Source organism: Dunckerocampus dactyliophorus, chromosome 11 (genome assembly GCF_027744805.1).
Source record: "Dunckerocampus dactyliophorus isolate RoL2022-P2 chromosome 11, RoL_Ddac_1.1, whole genome shotgun sequence".
Taxonomy (NCBI): domain Eukaryota; kingdom Metazoa; phylum Chordata; class Actinopteri; order Syngnathiformes; family Syngnathidae; genus Dunckerocampus; species Dunckerocampus dactyliophorus.
In genome coordinates, this window is record NC_072829.1 from 4,014,471 (window position 1) to 4,027,625 (window position 13,155).

The following is a 13,155-nucleotide window of genomic DNA, read 5'->3' on the forward strand; positions in this document are numbered from 1 at the left end:
ATAAAGATATAGAAATGATCAAGAGGTCATGAATAATCAATGAGTCTTTTGTCAAAGTGGATTTCACGCTCTTTTCTTCTCTTTTTTAACACAACTAATTGTAAAGTTGACCTTTCACCTCCCACCCACCTCACGTGGAAGGAGCCCCCAGAAAAGAAAAAGAAAAAGAAAAAAGTGCAAGTGAGTACTGCGACGAGCGCGCGCACGCATCACTCTTTAGTCCAGCACTTGCGGTCCAGTGGCGCTCCATGAGGTTCTGAATGTTCTGCTGCAGGTGCTGGTCCGTCAGAAGACTCCCGGGACGAAGGCCCGCAGGCCGAAGAGCGCCTCCTCGTGCGCGTGAGGGCTTCCCGGGCTGCACGCGCTGTACGCCGGCGAAGACGACGATGATGATGGTGGCGATGATGATGATGATGATGGGGAGGACGACGAAGAAGGTGAGGACCTGCAGGAGAACCAGGGCTCTGCAGCTGGCCTCTGGTGGTCGTGGAGGGCGAGGTCCGCTATGCGCAGGGTCTCGGACAGTGCCCATATGTAGTTGTGGGCCAGACGGAGGGTCTCGATCTTGGTCAGCTTGCTCTCATCTGGAAGCGCAGGAAGAACCCCGCGCAGCTCGTCCAGGGCGTCGTTCAGGTTGTGCATCCTGTTGCGTTCGCGGTCGTTGGCCTTCAGGCGCCGGTTCTTCTTCACGACGTGCACGGTGGCCTCGCTGCGCGCACGTCCGCGCCGCCGCTTCTTCTGCTGAGTGCGCGGCGGAGAAGCGGAGAGCGTGCTGGCGCGGGAGTCCTCGTCGTCGGTCAGCGGGAAAAAGTCGCAGCTGTTGCTGTCGATGTCGTGCACGTACGCGTCCATGTGTCGGCGCTGAGGAAGATGTCGGTCAGGTGAGCGGAGACGCGTGCGCAGCACAACTTTGGAGTGGCACGCGAGTGTCTGCTTCGCGAGTGTGGCACACGACCGGCCTCAGCCCGTGCTTTTATACGCGCACGACAATGGGCGCCCCCGCCTCGCCCCCCAGGACGACGAAGATGAATGGAACCGCAGGTCTGCCCCGTGCCGCGGGAGCTGCTCATTTACATAACCAGCCCGCGGGCACGAGGAGCGTGCCACCAATCTCGGCCAACCAATCAGAGGCGCCCGCGGCCAGGCCAGCCACGTGCACGCTGTGCATCCCCCACAAACTCTTCATCACGTGACACAAAGTCCTGCGAAGGAGACAAAACGTGTGCGCGTGCGTGCGGGTGTGGATGCCTGCAGTGTCATTAAGAAATCATTACACTATGTGCGCGTCCATGTGCAATATATCAAAGTGAATAGTTCCATTCAACTCTTTGTGTCCTGTTTTTCTCATTCTAATCAACGCGCGCACGACACCCAACAAGAGTGCACGGCCCTAATCCTCGCACACATTCTCTGATGACGTCAGCACACTTCACCATGTGTTGATCAAAACAATAGAAATATAACAAACTGTATGCTTGCTCCAAGTGTACACTTCTTTCTACGGTGCAAAGTGTATTGTCACCGTGCACAAACACTTCACAGCTGCCATGTGATTGGCTGATGTGCCCAAAATTTGTTTACACTGAAGTGGCGTCCTGTGACGACAAACATGACAACACATGTGCAAATGTAGCTAGTGTGCTGTAATGACCAATGTCAATAGCACTGACAGATGATATGCTGTGATGTGCCGTCCTCCTTTGGCGACATCATAGTTCAAGATTCAAGAGTTTTATTGTCATATGCACAGTAAAACAGGCAGTTATGCTATGCAATGAAATTCTTGTTCTGTTCATTCTCCCAAAAAAGAAAGAAAACACAAGAAAATGAATAAGAACATAAGAAACATTAATACCAATAAATTAAGCAACAAGAACAGAAGAGACATGAATACCAATGAATAAATAAATAAATAGAGTTATGAGTGTGTGCGTGTGTTGCGTGCGGCGTGTGCGAGTGCTTCGTTGAGAAGCCTGATCATAGGTTCAGTTTTCCCACACGTTCATTTTCTTTGTGCAACTTTTTCTAATGTAATGTTGACGAGCACCTCCTCCCCTTCCTCCATCCACACCAAGTCCTGAACCGTCAGCCTCCCCAATCCCCCCGACCTCCCCCGTGAACACGAGAGAATGAAAAGCAGAAAAGAAAACAAGTGATAAAAAAAAGAAAAGCAGTGGAGTGAGAGGTCTGTGCGGAGAGCAGCTCTGACAGGATTAAGACTGCGACACGAGACACAACCGCTTCTCGACAAGGACCACCCCTGCCCCCCCACACTCACACACACACAAAACATTGGAACACAAAGTCGTGATGGCATTGCTTACTTTGCAGGATTACATTACTAGGTAAAAAAAAAAAAAAAATATATATATATATATATATATATATAAGAAGAACTTTCCCTTGACCCCAAACTTTTGATGGGCACACTAGTTTAAGATAGTGTAGTGCAAACTTGTGTAGAGTGGAACCCATTTATGTCAACGCCCCTCGGACTGGCTGCCTCATGTCAACATAAGCTTGTCTTCCAGTTGCTAATGATCAAAAAAAAAAAAAATTGTGCATTTTGTTAATGTGGTACAATCGAGGTTAATACTGCCCTGCTCGGGGTAAAACGATTAATCTACTACATCGATGTATCGATTTATACATTATATGGTCCTATGATCCAACTACATCGATCTGTGTTGGGCAAGTTGCCATTCCGGACGACATATAGCGACCTAACACCATTTAAAAGATAATCAGTCGATTGCATTAATACTAGGAAGTAAAGCATTGAACTTAAGCACGGCAGGCTTTATATGGATGACTTAAACGGGCACTTTTTAGTCCAACACAAACACGGTGGATCAGGACTTGATGAGTTGGTTGACCTGGAGGGGTTGTCGAAATAAGAGGGTTCTACAGTAGTGTATGTCAACAACCACTTATTTGAACGTTAGTCAGCCAGTCTGAGGGGCGTCGACATAAATGGGGTCCACCCTAGTACAACATAAACTGACCACGACTTAGACAGGTTGTCGACATCAACGGGGTAGTCTTAAATGGGTTCCAGAGTACAAGAAATGTCAACATAAACTGACTTATTTTTCATACAAATGAGCCCTTTGGCTGTCAAGTTTTATGTCAACGTCGACTTAAGCAGGTACCTGTCCCAGGACTTGATGAGTTGGTCGACTTAGACGGATTATTGACTTTTACGGGGTCGACTTAAGCGAGTTCTGCTCTAATTTGACGTCCCGAGACCAGAGACAGTTTTAGCTGATAGGTCCACACTGTTACTGCAGTTGGGGTCCACTGTTATGTACTGGTGCTGTATAGAGTACGGTAGACTCGGACTTGATGACTTGGTCCACATAGACGGGTTGATAACATAATCCTATTCCTCTGTATTTCATTTTTACAAGCTTTGGTTCGGTCGTTTGGAAAATTGAACAAAGATACAAGATACAAGTGGACGCGGATATGCAGAGGAAGATCCTAAGCGGGATTTGGAGTCGGTGGCGGGAAATGATGAATCGGGAGTATGGAGGAATAGCGGACAAGCTGGCGATCGTAAACGTCGGGCACCCGGCCGAACAAACGAGTGAAAAGTTGAAGAAACTCAACAAGATGGTAAGAAGCTGAAGGATAGTTGCAGTTGTCGGTTGATGGCGAGCGCTCGTGGCGTTTCCACGGTACCGGCTGGCAGCGCAGAAACGCTCGCTAAAGCGGAGGTAAATTATAAGGCGAGCAAACAGTCAGCGACAAGTGAAAAGGAAGCCGCTCCCAGAATGCAACAGCAGATTGATGGAGGTAGAGGCCGCGCGGCCACGCATTCACTCCGCTGATTGACGACGGCGGCCATTACATTAAAACCTTCCTGGACAACAAGGCCGTCGCTCGCAAGCCACAATGACGCCACAAACAAGGAAGACGAGCGCGTGTCACTTTTCCTAAACGTTCCCTCAGAAGATGCTCAGTGTATCGAAAGGTGTTGATTTTTGTTAAGTGATGCGACGTGATCTCTGCTTCACATGTGCACACCTGATGTGCACACAGTTAATAATGGATAAAAAAAAAACAATCAGTTTATCCGTTAGAACTTCACAACACCCACAATGCACTGCAGTGTTGTACACACACTGAAGAGGTCGAGCCAGGCACTTCTCTGTGTGCGAGGGTGGGAGGTGTTATGGCTTAGTGGGGTAATGTGCAGGGGGGGTGGGGGGTGGGGGGTTCGAGAGCAATAACTTGAATTGGCTGCAACAAAAGAAGACGTGAAAAGGAGACGAGGAGCTGCGAGTCTTGACTCGACAAAGCTGCAAAAACTTTCTTTCAGCCTAATGAAGCTGTTGTCTGGGGGGCAGAGGGATGGGGGCGGGCGGAGGACGGCGGCGGGCGGCGGGGTGGTCAGGCGAGCGTCCTCGGACGTGATTTGTCATACAATCTGAATCTTTAGGAGCCCACCGACACCTCCTCTCCATATGTCTGCCTCGTTTGCATCTGAAAAGGGGGAGGGGAGCAGTGGGAGAGGGCCGTGCAGGGCTGGGTGGGACGGGAGGGTGGGGGTTTTGTGGGGGTCTGGGCTTCTATATGGCTGCACACTTTCTTTTTTGACCAAACAAGACACAACAAGGGCCGACCAGAAACAACAACAACTACTACTACTACTGTTAGAATACAAGAGTAAAACCGTGTAACCATGGGAACAGCTCCACAAATACTAACGAAACTTGATCACCAGTCAGTGATCATAATGTGACCTTCAACACCTCACAGGTTGTCCATGGTGCACCATGGACACCCTGACCATGATGAGGATGATGATGATATTCTGGTGGTGGGTGGGTTGGGGTCCGGGGGGATTTGGGCGCTGAACCTGTCATTGAGGTCACGACCTCTGAGCGCTTTGACACTTCCCTGACATCCTCGACCAATCAGCTTTCTGGATACTGTGGGAGGAGCACCCTCAGGCCTTGTGTAAGTGCGTGTGTTTGTGTCTGCTGCCTCCTGCTGGTGGATACTCTCCTGTACAAGCCAAAAGAAAACATTTTTTAGCTCTGTAAACATGAAAGTATTTGTATCATTAAAAAAATAATATGCAGCAGAAAAAAACTAATCTGATGTAGTGCTCCACATAGTTGGCACGGAGAGGGAATTGAGCCAGGACAAGCTGAACACTTATGAACCACTTCACTTCTTTTTGTATTGCTGCTCTTGCTCTACATTGTCTTTAATTTAGGAAATGAGCTATACTGTTTTATTGTGAAAAGGCCACATGGAAGAAGGCTGTTATTTTGAAAATCCAAACAGGAAGTTGAGTGAGTAATCATAAGGGTGTGTTTTGAGCAGAGGATCTAAAACCTTAAGATCAGGAACAGACGAAACAGCAAGTCTAGGCGCTACAACCGAGAAAAGAAAAAACAGGAAGTAAGCAAGAGGAAGTACAGAAAAAGAGGAAGACAACAGGAAGTAAACAAGAAGAGGAAACTGGCAAGAGGATGTAAAGAAATAGTAGTAGTGGACAACAGTAAGTAAACAAGAAGTTTGGTAAAAGAAGTAGTAAGCTAAAAAAAGAAGTAAACAAGAAATAGTGCACAAAGAAGTATACAAGGAAAGGGAACACGAGGAAGTGCATAGCAGGAAGTGAAGCAGAAGTCTCGTTTTAGACTTCTGTCCAACTTGGTCAGTCAAGCAGGATCCCTGGCAACCAGGTGTGTTCAGGCCACACCCCTCCTAGTGAGTTCACAGCTTTCTTGTAAACTTTGTATTTGCTTTCAACGGATTAGGTTTATTTCATTGTAATGTTAGTTACAACGTGTTTGTCTTTGAGTTACTTTCTGCCATGATGCTGGCTGGTGTGCAGCTTCCTGTTGACCTTCTCTTGCATAGTTGTGTTCACAACCGTCTTCTGTTTAAGTTTCTGGAGCATTTTTTTCACTCAAACGTGGGCGCCAGTTCTCAAACAATGTATGTCTCCTTTTCTCCTCTATGGATGGAAACCACGTGGCAGGAAACGCCACCTCTGTGTTGTCTGGGTCACTTCTTGCCACTCTCAACAAGAATCAAGAGGCTGTGATGTCATCGTCTGACCACGAACACCAAGTCTGCCAGTCTGTGGCCCACCTAAGTCGCATAGAGACCCACAGGAATCCCACAGAGACACATGAAACCCACCATATTCACCCAGAAACCCATGAGATGCACCAGAATCCTACAGTGATCTACCAGATCCCCTCAAAGACCCATGAGACCTACGGTTGTCCGCAGGCCACCCTCTTGAGTCCCGCAAAGACCCACCAAACTCTTTCAGAGACCGACCACAGTGCCACAGAGAGCCAGGAAGTCAACCGCATTCCACCAGAGACCCATGAGACCTACCATAGTGTAACAGCCACCCTCCTGTGTCTTACAAAGACCCATGAAACCAATCAGAACCCTGAAAAGACCTACCAGAGTACAACAACCACTCTCCTGAGTCCTGCAAAGATACATGAGACTAAACAGAGTACTACAGACACCCAGCCGAGTCCAACACAGACCTATGAAACCCACCAGATTCCACCTGAAACCCATGAGATTCACCAGAATCCCACAGGTTCCCACCAGATTCCCTCATGGACCCATGAGATCTGCGAGAGTCCCACTGAGACCCACCACAATATTTTAGAGACTCAACAGAGTCGTGCAAAGCCCTATGAGAGTGACTGCAGTCCCCCAGAGATCCATAAGACCCAGCAACGTCCTGGAGAAGAAGCCCAGCCTCTCATGGAACACCACCAGGGTTCCCAAACAGTAAGCCAGAACAACAGCAGTTCCCCACCAAAACAAGAGCATGAGTCAACAAAGGAACAGCAAAAGGATTCACTTGTGGTTTCAGAATCTTTTTACCAGGGAGAAACTGAACTTGCAGCTGAAATTTTTTCAGCAACTGAAAAAAACCTTCCTGAAGACCAGAAAAATCACCACTGTTCTGCAATGATGCTAACTTCAAGCACACCTGTGACACATCACTTCATTACTCAGCAGGCTCCTTCCTCTGCTGACCCTGATTTCCAGCAGGTTCCCGCCCACCTTTCAGGTTCTTCAGGTGAGCCAAAACTTTGTGGCTTTCTGCAGAAGAAGGGTGGGCCTCTGCGTGCCTGGAAGCAGCGTTGGTTCACCTATGAGGAGAACAAGAACCAGTTGTTTTACTACCGCATGCCACAGGATGTGATGCCGCTCGGCCGAGTGGACCTCAGTGCCGCCACCTTCACCTACCCACTAAAGGCCGAGACGGGCACCTTCCACATCAAGACGCCCGAACGCACCTTCATCCTAAAGGTACAACTTTGACACCAAATCCTACTTCCTGGTCTGACGTGGCACCATGTTTTTCTGCCCCGCCCCCTCTAGGCTGTGAATCAGGAGCTGATGCTTTATTGGCTGCAGCAGCTGCAGGTGAAACGCTGGCAACACAGACAGACCACCTCCTGCCCTGACTCTACAAACACCACTGCAGGTGCGCTGGTAATGATTCATGGGGTTTGACTTGGTCTGAATGAGGTTTCAGTGGTTTAATACTGGCGTCACTACTCGGGTGCTCATTTCCTGTCGGTAATGTGACTCATCAAGCCAGCCTTCATTAGCTTTATTAGGTTACTGTGATTTAGGTTTAGTTCTGTACACAGGTTTATTTTTTATTGGTGCTGTGGCAGGAAACGTTAGCAGTTGGAGTTGGACTCTTGTGTTGTTAGGTGGACACCAGGCCAAAAGGACCGTCCTGCTGGGTTGGTGTTTCTGAATGGTCTCATTGCTGCTACTGAGCAAATCCACAGGCAATTAAAATGTCAAAAAAAGGATATAAAACACCCGTTCACACATTGCGTGACATTAGCAGTCTCGAAATGTCCTCAGATGTTTAGATGCCCTCACAGTGTGTCTAAACTGTGTACATATAAATGACCTAAAATGTTGTCATGTGTCTCTGTATGTCCTCACTATCTAAATGTCATCAGTATGCCTAAATGTCCTGAAATGCCTTTTTGTCTCTGAAGGTTCTCATGTGTGTCATAATGTCCTCACTTTGTTTTAAATGTCTTTGCTGTGTCTCTGAATGTCCTTGTGAGTTTAAAAGTCCTCATAGTATAAAAGTCATCAATGTGTAAATGTCCTCACAGTATGTCAAAATGTCTTCAGTGTAATGTCCTCGTGTGGCTAAATGTCCTCACTGTGTCTCCGTGACCCAATGTGCTCTAAATGTCCTCACTACGTGTCTTCATATGTTTAAATTGTCTAAATGTCTTCACTGTCTAAGTGTCTTCACACTAAATGTTCTCACAAATGTCGTCACTGTTTCTCTATAAGTCCTTGCGTGTCTAAATGTCCTCAAAGTATGTTGAAATGCCTTTCGTATGTGTCTAAATGCTGGAATGTTGTGGAATTTTGTTCGTGCAGTGACTTGCTGAGCGTTCCTGTTGGATAGATGCTGTCTGAGTCATCATCAAGTCCCCATAGTTTTCAGAATATCAGACTTTTGTCTTTTGACGCTCCCCCTAGTGGTTTTCAGGGTCAACAAGTTTAATAATTCGTACGTGCACCTTCATTGTGACTGTTGGGATTCTGCAGATGAATTCCTGCCATTGTTGAAGAGTCCTGTGGGCTTGGTAGGGGAAGAGGCAGCGAACGTGGCTCCTCAAAGGACGCCGCTCTCCAACATGTCAATCAAGCATCCTTTCATCGGGATCCAGTGAGTCCATTGCAGCTTCCAATGTCTGTCAGAATATTGAAGGAAATGCATTTCCCACAAGCTCTATGTGCACATTTACAGGAACTCTGTTCACAATCTTCGCAAGAGGTCATCCCGAGAGTGGCCTCAAAGTGTCTTTTATGTCCAAACCCCAGCTGTGGACCAAGTGGACACCACCAACATCATGAACTGCACCGGTACAGTAGATAAAGAAGTATCAGCTGAAATTGAACCATATCTTGCCTCTGGACTTTCAGGTCTTAATTTAGAACATTACAGTGGAACCGCAGAGGCAGTTTGATTATGTCAACACCTGCTCATGTTGACCTGAGTCAGCCAATCCAAGGGGTGTCTGTTTAAACTGTTTACACCGTCGTTAGACTCTCAACTAGGTTGATTTTTGGCAATATTTGATGCTTTCATACTTTCTAGCCTACCCGACTCAGCCTCTCTCCCAGGTGGGCAGGTGGTGCAGGGCAGTGGAAGACACCCTCGTCTGGACAGTCAGTGGAGGAAGAAGAATATTCACTCCGCCCCTGAGATGGTTCAGATGTCGTCGGATCAGATGTCATACCTCCAACAAGACAAAGAGCTGCTGATCGAGGAAGTTAACGCCCAAAAGGTGATGACACAAATATCTGTCCACTGCAGTTGTCTAGTCCATCTGAAAGGTGTGGAGAATCCCGTAGAAGATGCGAGATGACATGAGTGTGAGAGACGTTTTAATATTGTTATGAGGTTAAATGTCTTGCAATATGATTGACATTTGCAGTTGATCATTCCATTCAATGCCACCAATAACTTTAGACTTGTAAGCATTGGGAAAGTACAAAAGCACTTGACAGTGTGCGACTGCGTCCTTGTAGGAGCTGGTGTGGCTCCTCCACAAAGCCTTGGAGGCGGCTCAGCTGGAAAAACGAACATGCTCTGACTTTGTGGCGGCCAAGGGCGAGCAGGAGCGTTTGGAGCTGCTCCGGCACCGCGAGCGCCAAGCGGCCGACCTGCTCGGCCGCTTGGAAGAAGCCAAGATGGCAGCGGAGACGACCAGGCAGAGCCTGGTTGAGCGAGACCTGCAGGTGTGTCAGCTGCAGGAGGATGTTAGGATGCTGATGGAGAAGAACAACGCCAAGCAGGAGGTGAATTTGCACATACCAGCTCCAAATTCATGTAGTTTTTGAGGTGGTTATGACTCCTCCTCTCATGTTGTCAGGTGATCATCAAGCTGGCCGATCATGTCACGGCATGCACGTGCAACCCGCCACACTCTGCGGACTCCTTCAAACAGCTACAGCAGCACGTTGAGAACCTGAAGGTGAACAGAGGGTCTGCTGCAGGGTCCTATCAGGTTGAGTTCTCAGTGATGAAAGTGTGTTTGTGTCTCTTCTTCAGGACGACATCGAGGCTTACAAGACTCAGAACAAGTTTCTGAACTCTGAGATCTACCAGCTGACCAAACTGTGGAGGAAGAGCTCAGAGCAGGAGCGAAGTCTGATGGTCAAGGTGGGCCGGCTTGGGAATATCAGGCCCAGTTGGTTTTGTATGATTGCTGAACATCACCGGTTCCTGTGCAGTGTGCCGACCTGGAGGCACGTCGCTGCCAGGCTGAGAGTCGATACCTGGGAGCTCTGCAGAAGCTGCAGGAAAACAAAAGCCTGGATCTGGACCAGCGGCAGGCGATCCAAAAGATGATTGAGGATGCTCTGAAGGGGGAGATGACGGGTGTCCAGCCCAACACGAACAGGTTCAAACCCAACTGATGCCCCCCTTTTTGTTTGAGCCCAACTTGATCTGCATTTGTGCCCCCAGTGAACACGACAAATACGGCTTCAAAATAATTCCAGACTACGAGGTGGACGACGTGAAGCTTCTGGCCAAGATCCAGGCGCTGGAGATTCGGTCACACAACCTGATGCAACAGGTATACTTTGACACTGACCTCTAGTCCGTCAAATGTCTTCAGACTTTCACCCAGTCTTTATGGCAGGAAAGTCGAGAGCGCCCACTATTGAACCGCTGGGCCCAGTATCTCGCCGGCAGGTCGGATGATGCCCTTTGCCCGTCACCGGAGCTCAAAGGTCTGCTACGTGGTGGTGTCCCTCATGAGTACCGGCAGCGAGTTTGGCGCTGGATGGTCAGAGACAGAACCAGGACCATTAAGCAGCGTCACCCATGTCTCTATCAGCAGGTAGGCACAGTCAGTCGACCTGTCATGTTCATGTTGGAACACAACGGATCCTGCTTTTGCATCTCCAGTTCTGTGACAAGAGTCGCACGTGTCCTCATCCGGCCTCCAGACAGATCCAATTGGACCTTCACCGGACTCTCACCAGCAATCAGAATTTCTCTTCACCATCTAGCCCCACCCACCAGCAGCTGCAGCGCATCCTATTGGCCTTTTCCTGGCAGAACCCCGCCATTGGCTACTGCCAAGGACTCAACAGGTATTATTAAATCCACTGCTAGATCTTACTACTTAGTTGTACAGTAATCCCTCCTTTATCACGGTTAATTGGTTCCAGGCCCAGCTGTGATAAGTGAGTTTTCGTGAAGTACGATTCCTTATTTATTATTGGAATATTTTCATAGTCCGAGCATAGAAAACCTGTTTATGACCTTCTAAATATGTTTTTTTTTTTAAACATTATTAGAGCTCTCTAGATATGAAATAATACCCCATAGTCACCTTTACACTCGTATTACCCAATATAGTACACACAATAACAGAAAATAAGACACATTAGATATAAATAAGACATAACAAACTCACAAGCTAGCAATGGCTACCAGTAAGTTGTTGTTTTTTTCTGGACAGTACTTGCTGTGGTGGCTATTGTCACATCAATGTAACATTACTGACACCTAGTGACCAGTTTATAATACTACACATCATGTATGTGAATGGATCTTCTGAATGCCTTGTATTTTTATTTTCTAATAACAGGCTGTAGTAAACCATGAAACAGCGATAATCTATTCATTTATTTATTTTGAAAAACTGTGATTGTGAGGCCACGAAATTCGCAAAAGCTGCGGAATGGTATGGGACGACTTTCATTTTGACTGCAGCAGCCCCCCCCCCCCCCGGGTCCTCAAGGACACCCCGTTATTGTCATGTGATCTTAATATGTTAATATCATCTGTCCCAGGTTGGCAGCCATTGCTCTGCTCGTCCTCCAGAGTGAAGAAGACGCGTTCTGGTGTCTCGTGTCTGTGGTGGACACCATCATGCCTCAAGAATACTACACCAAGAACTTGCTGGCCTCGCAGGTCCAAAGCCCTTTTACTGGTTTTGTTTAATACAGGCAGTCCTCGGTTTACATACGAGTTCCATTCCTAGAATGTGATGTAAGTGCACATTGCACATGAAGGTCATAAAACACTAAATACAGGAATTAAATGAAACTGTAATAAAAAAGTAAAAGCCAAAGCACTAACAAGATTTCCATCTCAGTAGCAAACCACTGTGCTGCTTAATTATTACTGTCCCTTTCATAGGAGCAGATAGTTTAACGTGCTGAAGGATACTGTAGCGACCTGGCATTTATGTGATTTCCAACTGTCTGTGAACGTGATAGGAGTCCTTACTGTGTGTGTGTGTGTGGGAGGAGGACGACTGTGTCCACAGAGGACAGTTGAGTTTGCTGATGTTGTTTTGGCGTGGTTTCAGCCGACAGTAGCCTGTTTTTGAGATTGTTGAACAACCACTTCCTCGTTATTCTTGCGTTCAGGTATACATTACAGTACGAGTTATATTCTTAATGGTTCTTCCGCTGTAACTACTTCTGAAGCGAGTCTCATGTTTGTAGTCTGGAGGCTGAATATTGACTGTACTGATGGGTCGGTTAATTGACAGGCGGACCAGCACGTATTTAAAGACATCCTGGTTGAGAAGCTTCCTCGGCTGGCGGCGCACTTTGACCTTCACGGAATCGACGTGTCTCTCGTCACCTTCAGCTGGTTCCTGGTGGTTTTTGTGGAGAGTCTTCCTGGTGATATCCTGCTGCCTCTATGGGATGCCTTTTTGTACGAGGGCACCAAGGTACCGTCTCACATGCGCGCACACACGCATGCAGACACAGAGATAAGTGACTTGTGTTTCAGGTGATCTTCAGGTACGCACTTGCACTCTTCAAATACAAAGAGGAAGACTTCCTGAAGATTAACGACAGCGTGGACATCTACCAGTACCTTCGTTTCTTCACGAAGACTGTCTCTGACGGCAGGTATGCGTTCGCATGTGGTGTTGGCGGCATCACACCTGATGTTGTTGCAATGTCACACAGGCCTTGTTCACATTGAAAGCAAATTGTATTTGCTGTCTGCACGATCAAGTGGGATAGTTGTGGCCACACATTTGCGCTTTGCTTGGATACGCTTGACATGGCTGCCATGGTCATGACGTAGGCATCGCCATGTACGCAAAACATCCAAACGCAGATACA

At 47.6% G+C, this 13,155-nt stretch overlaps 2 protein-coding genes across 4 annotated transcripts in view; one reads left to right on the forward strand and one right to left on the reverse strand.

The window, feature by feature from the left end:
* On the reverse strand, positions 1-1,045 carry neurog1 (neurogenin 1). Its single transcript, XM_054793093.1, has one exon. It carries the CDS (start codon positions 850-852, stop codon positions 286-288), a length of 567 nt encoding a protein of 188 aa, XP_054649068.1. The 5' UTR covers positions 853-1,045; the 3' UTR covers positions 1-285.
* tbc1d2 (TBC1 domain family, member 2) overlaps positions 295-13,155 on the forward strand; it is a 24,815-nt gene continuing 11,954 nt past the window's right edge. Inside the window, exons 1-16 of one of the 3 annotated variants that reach the window (XM_054793081.1) lie at positions 295-437; positions 5,999-7,308; positions 7,381-7,486; positions 8,593-8,713; positions 8,795-8,910; positions 9,172-9,335; positions 9,580-9,849; positions 9,924-10,025; positions 10,103-10,213; positions 10,285-10,454; positions 10,520-10,631; positions 10,698-10,898; positions 10,967-11,154; positions 11,860-11,980; positions 12,567-12,752; positions 12,815-12,936. In XM_054793081.1, coding sequence (XP_054649056.1) covers positions 6,064-7,308; positions 7,381-7,486; positions 8,593-8,713; positions 8,795-8,910; positions 9,172-9,335; positions 9,580-9,849; positions 9,924-10,025; positions 10,103-10,213; positions 10,285-10,454; positions 10,520-10,631; positions 10,698-10,898; positions 10,967-11,154; positions 11,860-11,980; positions 12,567-12,752; positions 12,815-12,936 — 3,335 coding nt within the window. In that variant the 5' untranslated portion in view covers positions 295-437; positions 5,999-6,063. Of the gene's footprint in view, positions 438-5,279; positions 5,725-5,998; positions 7,309-7,380; positions 7,487-8,592; positions 8,714-8,794; positions 8,911-9,171; positions 9,336-9,579; positions 9,850-9,923; positions 10,026-10,102; positions 10,214-10,284; positions 10,455-10,519; positions 10,632-10,697; positions 10,899-10,966; positions 11,155-11,859; positions 11,981-12,566; positions 12,753-12,814; positions 12,937-13,155 lie in introns of those variants that run through there. The other 2 variants (XM_054793079.1, XM_054793080.1) reach the window with 2 other exon arrangements.

Coding starts and splice junctions, on each gene's coding strand:
- neurog1 (XM_054793093.1), bottom strand. CDS start 852: ATGGACGCGTACGTGCACGACATCGACAGCAACAGCTGCGACTTTTTC.